Below are 23,685 nucleotides of genomic sequence, written 5' to 3' on the forward strand. Positions count from 1 at the left end.
ATATATATATATAATATGACATTTGTAATGTCTTTACTGTTTTGAAACTGTTGTATGTGTAATGTTTACTGTTAATTTTTGTTGTTTTTCACTTTATATATTCACTTTGTATGTTGTCTACCTCACTTGCTTTGGCAATGTTAACACATGTTTCCCATGCCAATAAAGCCCTTGAATTGAATTGAATTGAATTGAGAGAAAGAGAGAGGGGGGGAGCAGAGAGAGAAACAGATAGAGAGAGGGGGAGCAGAGAGAGAGGGGGAGCAGAGAGAGAAACATAGAGAGAGGGGGAGCAGAGAGAGACAGAGAGAGAGGGGGAACAGAGAGAGAGGGGAAGAGAGAGGGGCAACAGAGAGAGAGGGGGAGCAGAGAGAGACAGAGAGAGAGGGGGAGCAGAGAGAGACAGAGAGAGAGGGGGAGCAGAGAGAGAGGGGAAGAGAGCGAGGGGCAGCAGAGAGAGAGACAGAGAGAGGGGGGAGCAGAGAGAGACAGAGAAAGAGGGGGAGCAGAGAGAGAAACAGACAGAGAGAGAGGGGGAGCAGAGAGAGAGAGATGGGGGAGCAGAGAGAGAAACAGAGAGAGAGAGAGGGGAGCAGAGAGAGAGAGAGAAAAAGAGAGAGAATAGAAAAAAAGAGCCATCAAATTTTACAACGATCTGAAAACAAGTGAACCCAAAACATTCCATCACACAGCTCTACAATGTAAAGAGATGAAAAAAGAGAAGAGTCTCCTCAGCCAGCTGGTTCTGAGGCTCAGTTCACCACCTCAAACCAACCCCATGTAGCCTCAGGACAGCACTCAGGAAATCTGGCCCAACCAAATCATCACAAAACAAAAAGAAAACTATGTCACCTATTGGAAAGACACCACTTAAAATCAAAGTAAACTTCAATGCTATTTGGCTCTTAACAGACAGTACATGGTGGCAGACTATCTGACCACTGTGACTGATAGAAAACTGAGGAAAACAGTGACTAGGTACAGACTCAGTGAGCACAGTCTGGCTATGGAGACCGGTCGTCACAGACAAACCTGGCTAGCCAGAGAGAACAGGCTGTGCTCACTCTGCTCCAGGGGAGAGGTCGAGACAGAGCAGCATTTCCTATTACACTGTGACAAATACTCAGACCTAAGAGAATATCTATTTCCCAAAATTATAATAGAATACAAATCTAAAAAAAACTATAAAAGATGACGAAAAAAATCTCATATTTATTGTGTGAAAAGCCAAAATGTGCAGTTTTGGCAGCCAAATATGTGTCCGAGGGACAGCCAGTGAAAAGTCCCTGTCGATAATATTTCCCATCTTGTTTTGTTGTGTCTTTCATACCAGGTCATGTGTCTTCTCAGTCATGTTGACACTGGTCTACTACCAGGTCATGTGTCTTTTCAGTCATGTTGACACTGGTCTTCTATCAGGTCATGTGTCTTTTCAGTCAGGTTGACACTGGTCTACTACCAGGTCATGTGTCTTCTCAGTCATGTTGACACTGGTCTTCTATCAGGTCATGTGTCTTTTCAGTCAGGTTGACACTGGTCTACTACCAGGTCATGTGTCTTCTCAGTCATGTTGACACTGGTCTACTACCAGGTCATGTGTCTTTTCAGTCAGGTTGACACTGGTCTACTACCAGGTCATGTGTCTTTTCAGTCATGTTGACACTGGTCTTCTATCAGGTCATGTGTCTTTTCAGTCATGTTGACACTGGTCTACTACCAGGTCATGTGTCTTCTCAGTCATGTTGACACTGGTCTACTACCAGGTCATGTGTCTTCTCACTCATGTTGACACTGGTCTACTACCAGGTCATGTGTCTTCTCAGTCATGTTGACACTGGTCTACTACCAGGTCATGTGTCTTCTCAGTCATGTTGACACTGGTCTACTACCAGGTCATGTGTCTTCTCAGTCATGTTGACACTGGTCTACTACCAGGTCATGTGTCTTTTCAGTCATGTTGACACTGGTCTACTACCAGGTCATGTGTCTTCTCAGTCATGTTGACACTGGTCTACTACCAGGTCATGTGTCTTTTCAGTCAGGTTGACACTGGTCTACTACCAGGTCATGTGTCTTTTCAGTCATGTTGACACTGGTCTTCTATCAGGTCATGTGTCTTTTCAGTCATGTTGACACTGGTCTACTACCAGGTCATGTGTCTTCTCAGTCATGGTTGACACTGGTCTACTACCAGGTCATGTGTCTTCTCAGTCATGTTGACACTGGTCTACTACCAGGTCATGTGTCTTTTCAGTCATGTTGACACTGGTCTACTACCAGGTCATGTGTCTTCTCAGTCATGTTGACACTGGTCTACTACCAGGTCATGTGTCTTTTCAGTCATGTTGACACTGGTCTTCTATCAGGTCATGTGTCTTTTCAGTCAGGTTGACACTGGTCTACTACCAGGTCATGTGTCTTCTCAGTCATGTTGACACTGGTCTACTACCAGGTCATGTGTCTTTCAGTCAGGTTGACACTGGTCTACTACCAGGTCATGTGTCTTTTCAGTCATGTTGACACTGGTCTTCTATCAGGTCATGTGTCTTTTCAGTCATGTTGACACTGGTCTACTACCAGGTCATGTGTCTTCTCAGTCATGTTGACACTGGTCTACTACCAGGTCATGTGTCTTCTCACTCATGTTGACACTGGTCTACTACCAGGTCATGTGTCTTCTCAGTCATGTTGACACTGGTCTACTACCAGGTCATGTGTCTTCTCAGTCATGTTGACACTGGTCTACTACCAGGTCATGTGTCTTCTCAGTCATGTTGACACTGGTCTAGTACCAGGTCATGTGTCTTTTCAGTCAGGTTGACACTGGTCTACTACCAGGTCATGTGTCTTCTCAGTCATGTTGACACTGGTCTACTACCAGGTCATGTGTCTTTTCAGTCAGGTTGACACTGGTCTACTACCAGGTCATGTGTCTTTTCAGTCATGTTGACACTGGTCTTCTATCAGGTCATGTGTCTTTTCAGTCATGTTGACACTGGTCTACTACCAGGTCATGTGTCTTCTCAGTCATGTTGACACTGGTCTACTACCAGGTCATGTGTCTTCTCACTCATGTTGACACTGGTCTACTACCAGGTCATGTGTCTTCTCAGTCATGTTGACACTGGTCTACTACCAGGTCATGTGTCTTCTCAGTCATGTTGACACTGGTCTACTACCAGGTCATGTGTCTTCTCACTCATGTTGACACTGGTCTACTACCAGGTCATGTGTCTTCTCAGTCATGTTGACACTGGTCTACTACCAGGTCATGTGTCTTCTCAGTCATGTTGACACTGGTCTACTACCAGGTCATTTGTCTTTTCAGTCATGTTGACACTGGTCTACTACCAGGTCATGTGTATTCTCAGTCATCTTGACACTGGTCAACTACCAGGTCATGTGTCTTCTCAGTCATGTTGACACTGGTCTACTACCAGGTCATGTGTATTCTCAGTCATCTTGACACTGGTCAACTACCAGGTCATGTGTCTTCTCAGTCATTAAGACACTGGTCTACTACCAGGTCGTGTGTCTTCTCAGTCATGTTGACACTGGTCTACTACCACGTCATGTGTCTTCTCAGTCATGTTGACACTGGTCTACTACCAGGTCATGTGTCTTCTCAGTCATGTTGACACTGGTCTACTACCAGGTCATGTGTCTTCTCAGTCATGTTGACACTGGTCTACTACCAGGTCATGTGTCTTCTCAGTCATGTTGACACTGGTCTACTACCAGGTCATGTGTCTTCTCAGTCATGTTGACACTGGTCTACTACCAGGTCATGTGTCTTCTCAGTCATGTTGACACTGGTCTACTACCAGGTCATGTGTCTTCTCAGACATGTTGACACTGGTCTAGTACCAGGTCATGTGTCTTTTCAGTCATGTTGACACTGGTCTACTACCAGGTCATGTGTCTTCTCAGTCATGTTGACACTGGTCTACTACCACGTCATGTGTCTTCTCAGTCATCTTGACACTGGTCAACTACCAGGTCATGTGTCTTCTCAGTCATGTTGACACTGGTCTACTACCAGGTCATGTGTATTCTCAGTCATCTTGACACTGGTCAACTACCAGGTCATGTGTCTTCTCAGTCATGTTGACACCGGTCTACTACCAGGTCATGTGTCTTCTCAGTCATGTTGACACTGGTCTACTACCACGTCATGTGTCTTCTCAGTCATCTTGACACTGGTCAACTACCAGGTCATGTGTCTTCTCAGTCATGTTGACACTGGTCTACTACCAGGTCATGTGTATTCTCAGTCATCTTGACACTGGTCAACTACCAGGTCATGTGTCTTCTCAGTCATTAAGACACTGGTCTACTACCACGTCATGTGTCTTCTCAGTCATGTTGACACTGGTCTACTACCAGGTCATGTGTCTTCTCAGTCATGTTGACACTGGTCTACTACCAGGTCATGTGTCTTCTCAGTCATGTTGACACTGGTCTACTACCACGTCATGTGTCTTCTCAGTCATGTTGACACTGGTCTACTACCAGGTCATGTGTCTTCTCAGTCATGTTGACACTGGTCTACTACCAGGTCATGTGTCTTCTCAGTCATGTTGACACTGGTCTACTACCAGGTCATGTGTCTTCTCAGTCATGTTGACACTGGTCTTCTACCAGTTCATGTGTCTTCTCAGTCATGTTGACACTGGTCTACTACCAGGTCATGTGTCTTCTCAGTCATGTTGACACTGGTCTACGACCACGTCATTTGTCTTTTCAGTCATGTTGACACTGGTCTACTACCAGGTCATGTGTCTTCTCAGTCATGTTGACACCGGTCTACTACCAGGTCATGTGTCTTCTCAGTCATGTTGACACTGGTCTACTACCAGGTCATGTGTCTTCTCAGTCATGTTGACACTGGTCTACTACCAGGTCATGTGTCTTCTCAGTCATGTTGACACTGGTCTACTACCAGGTCATGTGTCTTCTCAGTCATGTTGACACTGGTCTACTACCAGGTCATGTGTCTTCTCTGTCATGTTGACACTGGTCTACTACCAGGTCATGTGTCTTCTCAGTCATGTTGACACTGGTCTACTACCAGGTCATGTGTCTTCTCAGACATGTTGACACCGGTCTACTACCAGGTCATGTGTCTTCTCAGACATGTTGACACTGGTCTACTACCAGGTCATGTGTCTTCTCAGTCATGTTGACACTGGTCTACTACCACGTCATGTGTCTTTTCAGTCATGTTGACACTGGTCTAGTACCAGGTCATGTGTCTTTTCAGTCATGTTGACACTGGTCTACTACCAGGTCATGTGTCTTCTCAGTCATGTTGACACTGGTCTAGTACCAGGTCATGTGTCTTTTCAGTCATGTTGACACTGGTCTAGTACCAGGTCATGTGTCTTTTCAGTCATGTTGACACTGGTCTACTACCAGGTCATGTGTCTTCTCAGTCATGTTGACACTGGTCTACTACCAGGTCATGTGTCTTCTACTACAGTCATGTTGATGTTGACACTGGTCTACTACCAGGTCATGTGTCTTCTCAGTCATGTTGACACCGGTCTACTACCAGGTCATGTGTCTTCTCAGTCATGTTGACACTGGTCTACTACCAGGTCATGTGTCTTCTCAGTCATGTTGACACTGGTCTACTACCAGGTCATGTGTCTTCTCAGTCATGTTGACACTGGTCTACTACCAGGTCATGTGTCTTCTCAGACATGTTGACACCGGTCTACTACCAGGTCATGTGTCTTCTCAGTCATGTTGACACTGGTCTACTACCACGTCATGTGTCTTCTCAGTCATGTTGACACTGGTCTACTACCAGGTCATGTGTCTTCTCAGACATGTTGACACTGGTCTAGTACCAGGTCATGTGTCTTTTCAGTCATGTTGACACTGGTCTAGTACCAGGTCATGTGTCTTTTCAGTCATGTTGACACTGGTCTACTACCAGGTCATGTGTCTTCTCAGTCATGTTGACACTGGTCTAGTACCAGGTCATGTGTCTTTTCAGTCATGTTGACACTGGTCTACTACCAGGTCATGTGTCTTCTCTGTCATGTTGACACTGGTCTACTACCAGGTCATGTGTCTTCTCAGTCATGTTGACACTGGTCTATTACCAGGTCATGTGTCTTCTCAGTCATGTTGACAATGGTCTACTACCAGGTCATGTGTCTTCTCAGTCATGTTGACACTGGTCTACTACCACGTCATGTGTCTTCTCAGTCATGTTGACACTGGTCTATTACCAGGTCATGTGTCTTCTCAGTCATGTTGACAATGGTCTATTACCATTGATTTAATGTATTGTTGTTCTCATTAATATTATTGTTGTAGTTGTTGTTAATGGTAATCCCCACTATTATTATTGCTATTATCCCACCATTTATTTACATATAAATATATATATATTTTATATCTAAAAATATATTTTTATTTTATTTTTATTTTTCGATATGTATACTTTGACAATGTAAGTGGTAATGAACTTGCCATGTCAATAAAGTCAATTGAATTGAATTGAATTGAGAGAGAGAGAGAGAGAGAGAGAGAGAGAGAGAGAGAGAGAGAGAGAGAGACAGCCAGGGAGAGGGGGGAGCAGAGAGATTGACAGAGAGAGAGAGAGAGAGAGAGAGAGAGACAGCCAGGGAGAGGGGGAGCAGAGAGATTGACAGAGAGAGAGAGAGAGAGAGAGAGAGAGAGAGAGACAGCCAGGGAGAGGGGGAGCAGAGAGATTGACAGAGAGAGAGAGTGAGACAGAGACAGACAGACAGACAGACAGACAGACAGACAGACAGACAGACAGACAGACAGACAGACAGACAGACAGACAGACAGACAGACAGACAGACAGACAGACAGACAGACAGACAGACAGACAGACAGACAGACAGACGAGGGAGGAGCAGAGAGAGCAAGAGCGACAGGAAGTTAGTCGCTCGCTCCTAATATTTATAGACCACGTAGCTGGCAAAGATTCCTGACAAATCGTTAAAGACAGAGCAGAGCCCAGACCACCTGACCGGGTCAGAAGGAGAGATAGAAGAGTTGGAGGAGGGGGATTTTAACATCGCTCCCTAATATAGGAAAAGGACGAACTATCCACCATATGATCAGGGTCAGCCAGAACTACTATTGCCTACTGCACTATTAATGACCAGAGCCACATGAGGCTGTGTGCTATGCTGGTAAGGACGGGTACATCCCGAATGGCACACTATTCCCTATACTACATTAGACCAGGGCCCATAAGGAAAAGGCTGCGATTAGCACACAGGCCCTGTGCAGATAACCATCTGAAGGCACTCAGGGAAAGAATGTCAACACTGGATCTGAACCTGGAATCGTGAGGCCAGCAGTGGGCTGAACACATTCAACTGGTCTTGGCAAAGACACACACACACACACAAAACCACAGACATACACTTATTTGAACATACACACGCAGTTACACACACACACCCACATTGTAAGGATTAAGTAGAACCAAATATTGTCTTGCGGAGGTGTGGGCAGGGAGGGGCGGGTAGGGAGGGGCAGGACGGGGTACATTATGCATACAACAACTTAAACATCAATGATGTCATAATTGGCGTAAACAAGAACCTAAAAAACAACAACAAAATGGCTGCAGAATAGATAAAGCATCCCCATCGTCACCCTTCACCTTGAAACCAGACAAATCACTTCGACCAACTCCTAAAAACCAGAAATTAGTAGAAAGGATCCAAGGGGAGAGAGAGCCCAGTCTACACTGCATTCGGAAAGTATTCAGACCCCTTGACTTTTTCTATATTTTGTTACTTTAGAGCCTTATTCTAAAATGTATTACATTTGATTTTTTTCCTCATTTATCTACACACAATACCCTATAATGACGAAGTTAAAACCTTTTTTTGTTTTAGATTTTGAAAACGTATATAAAAAACTGAAATATCACATTTATATAAGTATTCTGACCCTTTACTGAGTACTTTGTTTAAGCATCTTTGGCAGTGATTTTCAGCCTAATGTATAAAACTACAATCTTAGCACACCTGTATTTGGAGAGTTTATACCATTCTTCTCTGCAGATCCTCTCAAGCTCTCTCAGGTTTGATGAGGAGTGTCACTGCACAGCTATTTTCAGGTCTCTCCAAAGATGTTTGATCGGGATCAAATCTGGCCTCTGGCAGGGCCACTCAAGGACATTCAGATACTTGTCCCGAAGCCACTCCTGTGTTGTCTTGGCTTAGGGTTGTAGTCCTGTTGGAAGGTGAACCTTCACCTCAGTCTGAGGTCCTGAGTGCTCTGTAGCAGGTTTTCATCAATGAACTCTCTGTACTTTGCTCTATTCATCTTACCCTTGATCCTGACTAGTCTCCCAATCCCTGCCACTGAAAAACATCCCCACAGCATGATGCTGCCACCACCATGCTTCACCGTAGGGAGGTTGCCAGGTTCCCTCCAGAAGTGATGCTTGGTATTCAGGCCAAAGAGTTCAATCTTGGTTTCATCAGACCAGAATCTTGTTTCTCCTGGTCTGAGAGTCTTCATGTGCCTTTTATTGAGGAGTGGCTTCCGTCTGCCCACTCTTCCATAAAAGCCTGATTGGTGGATGCCGCAGAGATGGTTGTCCTTCTGGGAGGTTCTCCTATCTCCACAGAGCAACTCTGGAGCTCTGTCAGAGTGACCATCGGGTTCTTGGTCTCCTCCCTGATCAAGGCCCTTCTCCCCTGATTGCTCAGTTTGGCCGGGTGGCCAGCTCTAGGAAGAGTCTTGGTGGTTACAAACTTCTTCCATTTAAGAATGATGGAGGCCACTGTATTCTTGGGGACCTTCAATGCTGCAGAAGTGTTTTGCTACCCTTCTCCAGGTTTTTGCTCTGACATGTACTGTCTGAGGGACCTGTGGGACCTTATATAGACAGGTGTGTGCCTTTCTAAATCATGTCCTATCAATTGAATTTACCATAGGTGGACTCCAATCAAGTTGTAGAAACATCTTAAGGATGATCAATGGAAACAGGATGTACCTGAGCTCAATTTTGAAATGAATAGCAAAGGGTCTGAGTACTTAAGTGAATAAGGCATTAATGTTTTATATTTTTAATACAGTTGCAAATATTTAAAAAACTGTTTTTGCTTTGTCATTATGGGGTATTGTGTGTAGATTGATGAGGATCTGTTAATTTAATCCATTTTAGAATAAGGCTAATAAAGTAACAAAATGAGTGAGAGTGAGAGAGAGAGACAGACCCCACAGAGCCCCAGGACAGAAACACAATTAGACCCAATCAAATCAAGAGACAACAAAAATATAATTACTTCACACATTGGGAAGAATCAACAACAAAAAAAGAGCAAACTACAATGCTATTTGTCCCTAACCAGATAGTACACCGTGGCAGAATACCTGACCACTCTGACTGACGCAAATTTAAGGAAAGCTTTGACTATGTACAGACTCAGTGATTATAGCCTTGCTATTGAGAAAGGCTAATCTGGCGCTCAAGAGAAGACAGGCTATGTGCACACTGCCCACAAAATGAGGTGTAAACTGAGCTGCTCTTCCTAACCTCCTGCCAAATGTATGACCATATTAGAGACACATATTTCCCTCAGATTACACAGACCCAGAAAATCATTTGAAAACAAATCAAACATAGATAAACTCCCATAACTGTTAGTTGAAATGTCTCAGTGTGCATCACAGCATGAAGATTTGTGACGTGTTGCCAAAAGAAAAGGGCAACCAGTGAAGAACAAACACCATTGTAAATACAACCCATATTTATGTTTATTTATTTTCCCTTTTGTACTTCAACTATTTGCACATAATATGACATTTGAAATGTCTTTATTCTTTTGGAACTTTTGTGAGTGTAATGTTTACTCTGAAAAGCATTTAATTGTTTATTTCACTTTTGTTTATTATCTACATACATTACATACGTTTACACTTGATTTGGCAATGTAAACGCATGTTTCCCATGCCAATAAAGCCCTTAAATTGAAATGTAATTTAATTGAAAGAAAGAGAGAGAGAGAGAGAGAGAGAGAGAGAAAGACAGAGACAAACGGAGAGAGAGAGAGAGAGAGAAAGACAGAGACAAACGGAGAGAGAGAGAGAGAGAGAGAGAGAGAGAGAGAGAGAGAGAGAGAGAGAGAGAGAGAGAGAGAGAGAGAGAGAGAGAGAGAAAGGTGAGGCCTTGTTAAATTGTTGGAATGGCTCCCAAAATGGCAACCTTTTGCCTATATAGCTCACTACTTTTGAGCAGGGCCCGAAGGGCATCTCAGTAACTCTAAACACAGTGCACAACAATGTGATAGAGACCGGTACGGTTGCCTAGAGGCTGTTTTAGGGTCAGTTTGGTCTGGAATTGTTAAGGACAATGGCCTAGCAGTCAACACTGGACAGCATTGTGGGATTGGCAACTAGCAACGTTTTCAAACACTTCTGACTAATTGGATTGAGAGACATCAAGGTCTCTGAACCAACCACATAAGGTGTGTACAATATTTATATGATTTACAAAATTAATGGTAAAGTATATTACATTGTAAGGGGAAAACTGTGATTTATACTGTAAATGTGTACATTTATCAACAATAAAATACTGTAATGCATTATACTGCAGCATGCTGTAAATGATGATGTATTGTGGGAAAATGTTGTGGGCAGGGAAATAATGTATGTATTTCGTATGGTACTATAATTGCACCCCACAGAAAGGAGTGCCGTTTTTTTCGGGCACCACAAACCTTTTGACCACTAGTGGGTGCACAGTGCACTTGTTTCTGACTCATTAACATATTTTGAGTCATGCCTTGTATGTGAGTATGTGTTGTAGTAGTGCCACATCAATTAAATGTGTACAGAGGACGGATTGGAGTGGCAGCTAGTCACAAACCTTTAATGGTTGAGCATTTGCCATATCCTTGGTCTGTTTTGCTCTGTCGTCGCTGCCAGTTTGGAAGCCTTTGTCAAGGCCAAGTGATATAAAATACCAAAATGTGGAATGTGATATCACTTGTACTTCTAGAGCTCTTGATAAAGGCGTCCAAACTGGCATTCATTGATATGATGTCATATGTAAACACATTAGCAGCCAACCTGCGTGCACCAATCCTTGCAATATATGGTAAAATACTGTAAAATACAATCCCCATCTCCCTCAATGAATTTAATTCCTCCCTTCATTCATCCATTCATTCATACATTACAATTACAATTACCGTAAAAGGATTACAGTAACTCACTGTACTGTTATTTTACGGCAACTTACAGTTAAACAGTTTCCTGTGAGTTACCATAAAAACAATAGTAAAATTATTACAGGAACAGTATTGGATACCGTAAAATATCTTACGGTAAACATATTGTACCTTTTGATAACTTACAGGAGACTGGCTGCCTCTAAGTTACCTTAGAAAAGCACAGGAAATGTTTTAGAGTGTACATAGTGCACTATTTTTGGCAGGCCAGGCTGATGTTTAAAAGTGACAGACCTAGCTAACAATAGCCTTTGTGTGTGACAATGTGACAGTGGACTGCTTCACCACACACCACTGTGGCAAAGACAAATTACTAGGAGAAAACACACACCAACGCCTGGTGGGCTGACACAGCCTCCACTAAAAACACAACGACACCACAGGGGGCAGAGTGAAACAATGCCTTCCCCTCTTTCCTTGTGATAATGCAAGGTGGAGGAAGTATGGCCTCACATGGATGTGATATGTGTGCCAGGTCCATATTAGTGTGTGTGTGTGTGTGTGTGTGTGTGTGTGTGTGTGTGTGTGTGTGTGTGTGTGTGTGTGTGTGTGTGTGTGTGTGTGTGTGTGTGTGTGTGTGTGTGTGTGTGTGTGTGTGTGTGTGTGTGTGTGTGTGTGTGTGTGTGTGTGTGTGTGGCGTATTTGCATGTCCCAGATGTCAAAGCTGTGCGTTTGGGAAAGGAGAGTAGGCCTACAGACATGACAATGTCTTCATTCACAAAACGCAAATTTTTGCTCAATTACTTCCTCATCTACTTCCCCTTCCTCTATTCACTAACGATTGGGTTGGGGCAGCCAGGGGTGTGTGTGTGTGTGTGTGTGTGTGTGTGTGTGTGTGTGTGTGTGTGTGTGTGTGTGTGTGTGTGTGTGTGTGTGTGTGTGTGTGTGTGTGTGTGTGTGTGTGTGTGTGTGTGTGTGTGTGTGTGTGTGTGTGTGTGTGTGCGTGCGTGTGCAGAGCGCGAGAGAGCACACAGTATATGGTATTGAGAGTCAGCATGTCGTCCTCAAAAGAACAACGACTACAGTGTGGATCTGACATATGGTGGCGCACGCCTTAGCGAGCGGAGTGGCGGAATGGAGGGAATGCCACCGGCTAAAATAGTTGCGCAGATTCATTCAAACTTCAATGGTGCATTTCACACCCAATGACAGAGTATATAAATTGTTTAACTAAAGAAAGCTCACAACATCATGCATTTCAATGCGTTTTTAATTACTATATGGCCCATATATACTGTGCGCCATGGATATGTTGGCAATAGGTTACGATGCGCAAAACGTATTGACATATTGGCTATATACTTAAACCTCACACTGCAAATAAAAAAAACACTGATTCGATACTAATAGCATTCATGTACAATAACCAACATTTTATTAACCCCTTATGTGCACTGTAATGCACATAATCTTATTAAGCGTGAATCTTCTCTGAACTGCCACAGGGCCACTGTTGCTATTTGTAGCGGGCAACGGACACTTAGAGGGAGGCATACCGTCCGACACTCATGGAGAGCCGGCCACAAGGCAGCCACAGTCCACCGAGTGTCTAATTATTGCCGATTACCACAAATTAACTCACATCAATATTTAATGAGTAAGCCTAAGTAACCCATGACCCTGAGGAACCCTGAGTCACACCAACATCGACCCGCAGCCTATAGCCCTAAGACTACAGTGGTTCTCTAACAGAAACAGACCAACCCAGCTCAGAACCTTCATAGAAAGAGCGACATTTAGAACAGTGAGGCGCTTACCTTGTTTCTGAGCGGGGAGCAGAAAGGTGTTGAGTGTTTTGGACGCGGCGCTGGAGCACGCTCCCCGTCCCTCTAGCAAGGCTTGCAGTGGTCGGGTCTCCCCGGGTTGGAACTGACAAATCAGCCCGGAGCCACAGCGTCCGGTGTACACTCCACACGCCTGACCCTCAGCAAGGGCGCACGACAGACAGCACCCGCAGCCGGGCTCCCGCACCCTCTCTGCGCAGTCTTTTGGCAGCGGCTTGCACTCCATAAGAGCCCCGGCGTCACACGGCTCGCATCGGACCACCGGTCCCACGGTCTCCGCGAACCGGGTGAATGCAGCGAGCACCGCAGTGAGACAAAGCACGCATAGACCGGGCATTCTGCCGATAAGCTGGTCACAAAGTGACAGTATGCGAGTTGTCACGTAAGCTTAAGGGGACTCTCTGTGTCACAGCGAACCGGCTAGACTTCTCCATCTGTATTTTCTTTTAAGCGAACTTGTCGTTTTATACAGGCGGGAAAAAGAGCCAACAAGTCACACCCTCCGAATGAATAATGTAAACGGAGAGCCCCGATCCAGAGGAACCGCCGACGTTGACGACACAGGCTCGAGAATGACATTAATAACGGTTTAGAACCGATTCACTGGTGGATTAGGCCTATTCTATGAATTTACAGTATTTATTGTTTAACTATCACTTTGTACACAATGTTTAGTATATAGGCCTACTATTTGTTGTATTTTAATTGATTAAAGCAGGCAATAAGCTTATTTAATGTAGAGTTAGGAGCCAAGTAAAATGTGAAACATAAAGGACTAGTTCCCCTGACAGAGATTATGCCTAATCCTGGACCAAAACGTATGTTACATTCTCAATTGAAAGTGTTTGTAGTCCAGGACTAAAGATAATATTGGTTGGGACACCAGCCCCATAGGGTTAGAGGTTTTCACATGAACAGAACACTAGATATGGTCTGAATCCGTTTCCCTTGGCTATACCAGTGGTTTCCCTGCTGGCTATACCAGTGGTTTTCCTGATGGCTATACCAGTGGTTTTCCTGCTGTCTATACCAGTGGTTTTCCTGCTGGCTATACCAGTGGTTTTCCTGCTGTCTATACCAGTGGTTTTCCTGCTGGCTATACCAGTGGTTTTCCTGCTGGCTATACCAGTGGTTTTCCTGCTGGCTATACCAGTGGTTTTCCTGCTGTCTATACCAGTGGTTTTCCTGCTGGCTATACCAGTGGTTTTCCTGCTGTCTATACCAGTGGTTTTCCTGCTAGCTATACCAGTGGTTTTCCTGCTGTCTATACCAGTGGTTTTCCTGCTGGCTATATCAGTGGTTTTCCTGATGGCTATACCAGTGGTTTTCCTGCTAGCTATACCATAGGTTTTCCTGCTAGCTATACCATAGGTTTTCCTGCTAGCTATACCGGTGGTTTTCCTGCTAGCTATACCAGTGGTTTTCCTGCTACTATACCATAGGTTTTCCTGCTAGCTATACCGGTGGTTTTCCTGCTAGCTATACCATAGGTTTCCCTGCTGGCTATACCAGTGGTTTTCCTGATGGCTATACCAGTGGTTTTCCTGCTGGCTATACCAGTGGTTTTCCTGCTGGCTATACCAGTGGTTTTCCTGCTGGCTATACCAGTGGTTTTCCTGATGGCTATACCAGTGGTTTTCCTGCTAGCTATACCATAGGTTTTCCTGCTAGCTATACCATAGGTTTTCCTGCTAGCTATACCGGTGGTTTTCCTGCTAGCTATACCAGTGGTTTTCCTGCTACTATACCATAGGTTTTCCTGCTAGCTATACCGGTGGTTTTCCTGCTAGCTATACCATAGGTTTTCCTGCTAGCTATACCGGTGGTTTTCCTGCTAGCTATACCGGTGGTTTTCCTGCTAGCTATACCATAGGTTTTCCTGCTAGCTATACCGGTGGTTTTCCTGCTAGCTATACCAGTGGTTTTCCTGCTGGCTATACCAGTGGTTTTCCTGCTAGCTATACCATAGGTTTTCCTGCTAGCTATACCGGTGGTTTTCCTGCTAGCTATACCAGTGGTTTTCCTGCTGGCTATACCAGTGGTTTTCCTGCTACTATACCATAGGTTTTCCTGCTAGCTATACCGGTGGTTTTCCTGCTAGCTATACCGGTGGTTTTCCTGCTAGCTATACCATAGGTTTTCCTGCTAGCTATACCGGTGGTTTTCCTGCTAGCTATACCAGTGGTTTTCCTGCTGGCTATACCAGTGGTTTTCCTGCTAGCTATACCAGTGGTTTTCCTGCTAGCTATACCATAGGTTTTCCTGCTAGCTATACCGGTGGTTTTCCTGCTAGCTATACCAGTGGTTTTCCTGCTGGCTATACCAGTGGTTTTCCTGCTGGCTATACCAGTGGTTTTCCTGCTAGCTATACCAGTGGTTTTCCTGCTAGCTATACCAGTGGTTTTCCTGCTAGCTATACCATAGGTTTTCCTGCTAGCTATACCAGTGGTTTTCCTGCTAGCTATACCAGTGGTTTTCCTGCTAGCCATTTTAAACAGTTTCCTAAATACGTCTCAAATGACACGCTATGTTCTATATCGTGCACTACTTTTGACCTGGGCCCATAAGGCTCTGGGCCTCGTTTACCAATTGCGATGTAACTCAAGCATTACGATGATCATTCCAGATGCATTGTTATTTATGAGCCAACTTGTTAAGGGTGTTTCCCAAACAAGCACGTAGAGTGAACCTGTAAGTGCGACAGCTAACAGCGTCGTTGGGGAGTGTTCGTTTTTTCACATGATCCGGTTGTGGGAGCTGTCCAGTTCCCTGATGCTGAAATCGATGCCGCTAATAGCCCACATTCATGACCTATGCATTTCGCAACTCGTTTTTATGAATACAAATAAATAACACCATAATCTACAAGCTAACCATTTTCGTCATGTAATGTTCATTGATTTCAAGATTTGAACACCAGCTGTCTTCTTTCTTCCGCAGTGCTTTAAACACACTGCACCACAATATAATTATCTCAGATAGTTTCATTATAGCCCACAAATATATACAGTAACCAACCCTTTACAGCACATATTTCGTTTTTAATTTTAAAAAAAACATGAGTCGGTGTCCATCCATAAGGACCGCAAGGAACTCCCTACTGCGTAAAAGTGCAAAACTGTTAGAAACTGCACCTCAGCACTCAGCTCAAAGTTTCTTCGGGTTGGTCGGCTGATTAAGGGAGACAAAAGCTTTTATAGTGTTCCAGGTGTTTCCAATTTGTACCGGATAAGATTCCGCTTGTGATAAAACCTGGATTTGTTTTACAAATACACATTCCAAATATTATATTAGATTCTATACATTATCCAAATGAAATATTTATCATCATATAATTATACCATTCAAACAAAACACTTCTAAATTGTTTTTTAATGATATATTGTGACGTAAGGGAGAAAATAAACCTAACGATGCACTTTCGCTGCTCTACGAGTAGTCTGAATCACTCGTAGATGTCCGACGGTTTTTAAGAGCCACATTATGAACGAAGGCTTACGAACATCTTGGCTACTAAAGAGGGTTTTAACGATTATATTAATGCTAGGAAGGCTCTGGGAAACATCTCGGCTACTAAAGATGGTTTTAACGATTATCTTAACGCTAGAAAGGCTCTGGGAAACATCTCGGCTACTAAAGATGGTTTTAACGATTATCTTAACGCTACGAAGGCTCTGGGAAACATCGGCTACTATAGATGGTTTTAACGATTATCTTAACGCTACGAAGGCTCTGGGAAACATCTCGGCTACTAAAGATGGTCTTAACGATTATCTTAACGCTAGGAAGGCTCTGGGAAACATTGGCTACTAAAGATGGTTTTAACGATTATCTTAACGCTAGGAAGGCTCTGGGAAACATCTCGGCTACTAAAGATGGTTTTAACGATTATCTTAACGCTAGGAAGGCTCTGGGAAACATCGGCTACTAAAGATGGTTTTAACGATTATCTTAACGCCAGGAAGGCTCTGGGAAACATCTCGGCTACTAAAGATGGTTTTAACGATTATCTTAACGCTAGGAAGGCTCTGGGAAACATCTCGGCTACTAAAGATGGTTTTAACTATTATCTTAACGCTAGGAAGGCTCTGGGAAACATCTCGGCTACTAAAGAGGGTTTTAACGATTATCTTAACGCTAGGAAGGCTCTGGGAAACATCTCGGCTACTAAAGATGGTTGTAACGATTATCTTAACGCTAGGAAGGCTCTGGGAAACATCTCGGCTACTAAAGATGGTTTTAACGATTATCTTAACGCTAGGAAGTCTCTGGGAAACATCTCGGCTACTAAAGATGGTTTTAACGATTATCTTAACGCTAAGAAGGCTCTGGGAAACGAGGCCTTGGTCAGATGTACTGCACTATAGGGAATAGGGTGCAATTTGGGACACAACCCTAACTTCTCCACCACAGGGATAGCCACTTTGCCATGGTCCACAGCACAGCACTCCATGGGAGGTGCCCCCCACACACTAAAAACACCGCCCATGTCTACATTCTTTTGGGCAGGTGTGTAGGTGGATTCATTCCTCAACACACTTAAACATAGTCATTTGTATGTGTGTGTGTGTGAGCCCTGGGGGGTGCAGCCACAGAGGGGGGTATTGTTTTACTGTTCTGGGTTGTGGAACCTGCTGAGTTCTGGAACGTAGAATGTATCTCCACTGTTCCATGTCTCTGCCTCCATCCCTCTCAGCATGTCAAGCACACACCAGTACACAGATAGATCACAGAGAGAGTGCACCTCCCTGAGCACGTGGAGGGCACAGTATAGACACACACACACACACACACACACACACACACACACACACACACACACACACACACACACACACACACACACACACACACACACACACACACACACACACACACACACACACACACACACACACACACACACCTCACAGGATTTCAAATTATCAGACAGAAATGGTGTGATTGTGCCATCTCAGCAGCTTCCCTGGTCCTGCATACCCTCCTGTTCTGCAAAAACAAACGTGAGAGGCGTAAAACACTGAAAAAATAAAGCAATCAGTATTGACCATTGTCCGATTTCCACCAGAGAAACAGAAAAAGTGTTGAGACTGCATTATGAAAAACAAGCACAGGGTAAGAAAACACCCCCAGAATAGCAAGAAAACATCTGCAGCTAAGATTAGTTTTCTTATTACTTGGCATATTCCTTTTTTTTTCTTCTTTTCGTCAGTTTTTTTTTGTGCTTTCACTCTGTCTGTCTGTCTGTCTGTCTGTCTGTCTGTCTGTCTGTCTGTCTGTCTGTCTGTCTGTCTGTCTGTCTGTCTGTCTGTGTCGTTCTGTCTTTGCATACGTTTACAGCTCATTGTCATGTAGGTACCATTGGGTGCCATTGTCGTGTAGGTTGCTATCCTGAGGCCTGTATGGGTGGCTGTCCTGTCCATTTGTGTTAGTTCAGCTGTGAATATATACAGCCTCTAGATTACATGCTGCCTGGTCTGGCTGCTCATACAGAAATGTTTATGGAGCACATGGCCAAGAGTGTGTCTGTGTCCCAAATGGCACCTTATTCCCCATATAGTGCACTACTTCTCAACCTATTCCCTATATAGTGCACTACTTCTCCCCCTATTCCCTAATCTCCATCTCTCTCAGTTTCTCCCTCTCACTCTCTCTTCTCTTAGTCTTTCCCTCTCTTTGTCTCTCTCAGTCTGTCTCTCTCTCTGTCTGTCTCAGTCTGGCAGTCTCTCACTCTCTTTGTCTCTCTCAGTCTCTCCCTCTCTCAGTCTCTCCCTCTCCCTGTCTCCCTCAGTCTCTACCTCTCACTGTCTCTCTCAGTCTCTCTCTCATTCTTTCTCAGTCTCGCCTTCTCTCAGTCTATCTCTGTCTGTCTCAGTTTCTCTCTGTGTCAGCCGTACTGCTATAAATTCCTTGGAAACAAGATCTCTATCTCTCTCTCTCATCTCAAGGGGTTTAATCCTGTCATCAAAATTTCAAATAAAAATACAAATAAATAATTCTCAGCATTCCACTGTCGACCATTCTCACAAAGCAGCAATATTCTATTTCTGATTCTGATCATAAATCAATAATTGGAAACATAAAACAACCAAACAACGTAGTGGATGCTTTTCAAATGGCACCGTATTCCCTTTATAGTGCACTACTTCTATGCAGTATAGGGAATAAGATACTATTTGGGACATGTTGTTTCTTTTCCCTCCCTTGCTCTCCGTTCCGTTGCTCCTATGGTAACAGTGTCCTCAATAACACACTTCATCATTTGAGGTTTGTGGAGAGCGAAGATTGGAGATGTATCTTAATTCCTTCTTCCTCTCAGCTCCAAGTGTTTCATTCAGCACATCGTCCTGCTGTCAAAACACAGAAATGGCACCCTTTTCCCTATATAGTGTACTACTTTTGACCGTAGTCCACTATATACGGAAAAGGGTGCCATTTTGGACACAACCACACACAAGCTATATGCAACACAACCACATGCTTTATTTCCCAAAACATAATGCACAATATGCAGAAGTGTTACAGTGGTTAACTGTGGCATACAATACAAACACCACATACTGTACATGTTACATGGTCTCAATCTCACAGTATAGACCCCTCAAACTCAACTCTGGACCTAGAAGCCAGTTCCACTGCGTTTTGTCATTGTTCCCCTCTAATCAGGGACTGATTTAGACCTGGAACACCAGGTGAGTGCAATGAATTATCAGTTAGAACTGAAAACCTGCAGGCCCTGGAACTCGTGGTGTAAGAGTTGAATACCCCTGCTATAGACCATACACCATTTTGACAGGCCCATTCTTCAGAACTATGGTCAGATAAGTCCAGGGTACTTCTACACCTAGTTCCATGACATTAGATAGCTTCCTAATAAAAGCACAACATGACTCAGAGGGATCATCTTGCCAGTTTTAGGGTAGTTAATAGTTAACACAGCCATAAAGTCATAGTTATGTCTAAACCCCGCCTATTTATAAAATGTATCTTCTTAAAGAGGTGAATCTCCTTTTCACCTCATTTAACACCTGATTTACTTAACAAGAGGCACATCTCACTAGGTGGTCTAGGTACAATACTTTCAGAATTTATGCACACCCCTTGACCTTTTCCAAATGATGTTGTGTTACAGCCTGAATTTAAAATGTATTAACATCAGATTGTGTGTCACTGGCCAACACTTCCCTATAATGTCAAATTGGAATAATGTTTGATTTAAAAAAAAAAAAAAATTTACAAATGAATTAAAAATTAAAAGCTGAAAAGTCAATAAGTATTCAACACGTTTGTTATGGCAAGCCTAAATACGTAAGTTCATGAGTAAAAATCTGCTTAACAAGTCACATAATAAGTTGAATGGACTCTGTCTGTGTGCACAATAAGAGTGTTTAACACAATTTTTTAATGACTACCTCATCTCTGCACCCAACACATGCAATTTTCTGTATGGCCCCTCAGTCGAATAGTGAATTTCAAATAGTGAATTTCAAACACAGATTCAACCACAAAGACGAGGGAGGTTTTTCAATGCCTTGCAAAGAAGGGCACCTATTGGTAGATGGCAGACATTCAATATCCATTTGAAGATAGCGAAGTAATTCATTACACTTTGGATGGTGTATCAGTACACCCATTCACTACAAAGCTACAGGTGTCCTTCCTAACTCAGTTTCCAGAGAGAAAGGAAATCACTCAGGGATTTCACCATGAGGCCAATGGGGACTTTAAAACAATGGGGACTTTAAAACAACATTGGAGTTACTCTACAACACTAACAGACATGACAGAATGAAAAGAAAGAAGCCTGTACAGAACAAAACATACTCCAACACCTGTCACAAAGATCTGTACACAATTCCTGGAAGCTGAAAATGCCCCAATTCTTCCATGGCCTGCATACTCACCCATCGACGTGTGCGACAGCATGTTCTAGTTCTCGACAATATCCAGCAACTTTGCACCCATTGAAGAGAATTGGGACAACATTCCACAGGTCACAATCTGATCAACTATATAAGAAGGAGATATGCCGAGCTGCATGAGGCAAATGGTGGTCACACCAGATACTGACTGCTTTTCTGATCCACGGTCCTACTTTAAAAAAAAAAAGATATCTGTGACCAACATATGCATATCTGTATTCCCGTTCATAAGAAATCCATAGATTAGGACCTAATGAATTGACATAAATTGACTGATTTCCTTATCTGAACTGTAACTGAGTATGATCTTTGAAATTGTTGTATGTTGCATTGATATTTTTGTTCAGTACATATGTACATGTATGGAAATAAATTATTGATCAATTATTCATTATTATTTGGCTGTATGGATTCATTAACTTTTTTGGAGGCCTTTTTTGTCAACAATGTGGCCTCATGAACCTGGGCACAAGTGGCCACGTAAAAAGAAACCTCCCTCCCCATTTCCTAGCAACTTTAAAGCTCGTTGCCGCTGAACCAACCTGCTGAAGCAACCTTATGAAGCAAGACAGAATGAAAACCAAACACTCTCTATTCTTTCAGACTGTATGTATTGTCTTAATGCATTTGTTGCTTCATTTGTTGTATATGGCTCATGAAACAACACAAATGCATTTAAATGATTAATTCATTTGAATTACTTTCGTGTTTATCACAACTCGTCAGCTTATTGGCCTGCGTTCCTCATCCCACCAGGGGAATGTCTGATATGTGATTGTGGCGTAAATAAATCCTCCCATGACAGTCATTCTCATCTGCTGCCAGCTGTTTGGTTTTGAAGGAAATAACGTGCAGCTTCTTAACTCAGCCTGGGTGCTGACAGTGCAGACAGACACAGTTACTTATGTCAGGGACGATGCCTGGGTCTGCTTTGACTCAGTGACTTAGTGAAACCTCATCACGGCACTGTTAGAAAAAAGGGTTCCAAAAATGTTATTTGGCTGTCCCCATAGGAGAACTCTTTTTGGTTCCATGTAGAACCCTCTGTGGACAGGGTTCTTAATGGAACCCAAAAGGATCTACCTGGAACCAAACATTGTTCTTCAAAGGGTTCTCCTATGGGAAGGGCCGAAGAAACATTTTAAGTCCTAGATAGCACCTTTAGTAGCACTGCAGATGTCACATCTTCTCCTGCTCCTCCCCTCCGACGTACAACGTCGCTGGAATAATCACCACCGGTCCTGGGATTCATCATTACACACACCTGTTAATCATTATGATTCACACCTGGACTTCATTACCTTCATCATTTCCTCCCCTTTATATGTTACTCGCTTATGTTCACTCACCAATTGGTATTGTTCTTGTGTACCGTTTGATAGCCACATGGAATTGTCTCGTTCCTGCTTTTGTTGGTTTATATGTTTCAACTGCTTCCCGACTCACAGCTCCATTATTACAGAATACTAACTCCAAATATGGAAGCAGCAGGAAAATCGGATATCCCTCAGACGGTCGATGAACAGGGGTACCTTCAACATCAACACCATGACCAGCTGGTTCAACTGGGGATGGCCATGGAAGAGGTTCTAGGCAGTCTACCGCATCTCAAACACCCCGAGAGACATTGTAGTCCAGCAGTGGAGGATACTCTATAGCCAGTCTACCCAGTGAGCCAGTACAACGGCCCATTCAGTAACCCGCTCAGGTTAGCGAGGCCCGTCTGTCCCTCCCGGAGAAATATGAAGGTACACCATCCAAATGCCGTGGCTTTCTCTTAAAGTGCTCCCTCTATTTTCCACACCAGTTGTGAGCCCCCACCACCAAAAGGTCTAAGGTTGCCATGGTTATTTCTCTGCTGCCCGGGCAGGCATTGGAATGGGCAACAGCCATCTGGGAGAGAGGAGGAGACAGATTCTTATGAGTGGTACATGGCTCTGTTTAAATGTATTTTTGTATCATCCCGCGGTGGGCAGAGAGGGAGGTGACAACTGCTTCAGCTACAGCAGGGGAATCAGACAGCTGCTGGGTACGTGCTCACCTTCTGGACAGTAGCAGCTTCCAGTGGATGGAATGAGCCAGCGCTTCGCACGCTATTTAGGACAGGTCTGCACGAGGAGGTCCAGACGGAACTGGCCTGTTGTGATGACAACCTCACCCTGGACACACTCATTGTGATGGCCATCCGTCTGGATAACCTTCTCTGGGAGTGTCGGCATCTTCATTGCTTCTCTCCCCCCTTCGGCGAACACTTGGAATCAGAGCCAGAACCCATGGAGGTAGGGATCACACTCCTTTCTGCGGCAGAACGACGCAGATGGATACAGCTGGGGCTGTCTGTACTGTGAACAAGGAGGGCATAAGCTTCAGCGGTGTCCGGTACAGTGGTGTCCGGTACAGCGGTGTCCGGTGTCCAGAATCCGGGATCCAGAGCAGAGGAATGGTCATGTGATGTTCCATCCCCTGGACCAGGAGTGAGTATTCTAGATTCAGCTCTTCCTGCTATACTCTTTTTGGTGTCCATCGCTCTGGCTGACTGTCCCTCGTGTACTGTGTCTACAGCTTTAGTGGATTCCTGCGCCGCGGGGAACTTTATGGATCAGACCCTTGCCTCCTCCCTCAACATTACCATCTACCCGCTCTCCTCTCCTTTTCCTGGTTCAAGTTTTTGACTGTCGGCCATTAGAATCTGGAATCATCACACATCACTCAACCACTCACCCTCACCGT

General features: G+C 44.0%; 1 protein-coding gene and 1 long non-coding RNA gene across 8 annotated transcripts in view; one reads left to right on the plus strand and one right to left on the minus strand.

The window, feature by feature from the left end:
• igfbp3 (insulin-like growth factor binding protein 3) overlaps positions 1 to 13,516 on the minus strand; it is a 94,914-nt gene extending 81,398 nt beyond the window's left edge. The window contains exon 1 of the mRNA XM_052461517.1: positions 13,007 to 13,516. Within this exon, the coding sequence (XP_052317477.1) occupies positions 13,007 to 13,370 (364 nt within the window). The 5' untranslated portion in view covers positions 13,371 to 13,516. The remainder of the gene's footprint in view (positions 1 to 13,006) is intronic.
• On the plus strand, positions 1,552 to 6,274 carry LOC127907264 (uncharacterized). 7 transcript variants are annotated; one of them, XR_008063945.1, is made up of 6 exons: positions 1,552 to 1,892; positions 2,667 to 2,752; positions 3,613 to 3,784; positions 4,387 to 4,601; positions 4,817 to 4,988; positions 6,117 to 6,164. It is a non-coding gene; the product is annotated as an uncharacterized LOC127907264 (long non-coding RNA). The 7 variants fall into 7 exon arrangements; XR_008063944.1 differs by lacking the exon at positions 1,552 to 1,892 and having other exon boundaries at positions 2,560 to 2,752; XR_008063941.1 differs by lacking the exons at positions 1,552 to 1,892; positions 2,667 to 2,752; positions 6,117 to 6,164 and adding an exon at positions 6,246 to 6,274 and having other exon boundaries at positions 3,569 to 3,784.
• Positions 13,517 to 23,685: the final 10,169 nt, after the last annotated feature.

Source organism: Oncorhynchus keta, chromosome 1 (genome assembly GCF_023373465.1).
Source record: "Oncorhynchus keta strain PuntledgeMale-10-30-2019 chromosome 1, Oket_V2, whole genome shotgun sequence".
Classification (NCBI taxonomy): domain Eukaryota; kingdom Metazoa; phylum Chordata; class Actinopteri; order Salmoniformes; family Salmonidae; genus Oncorhynchus; species Oncorhynchus keta.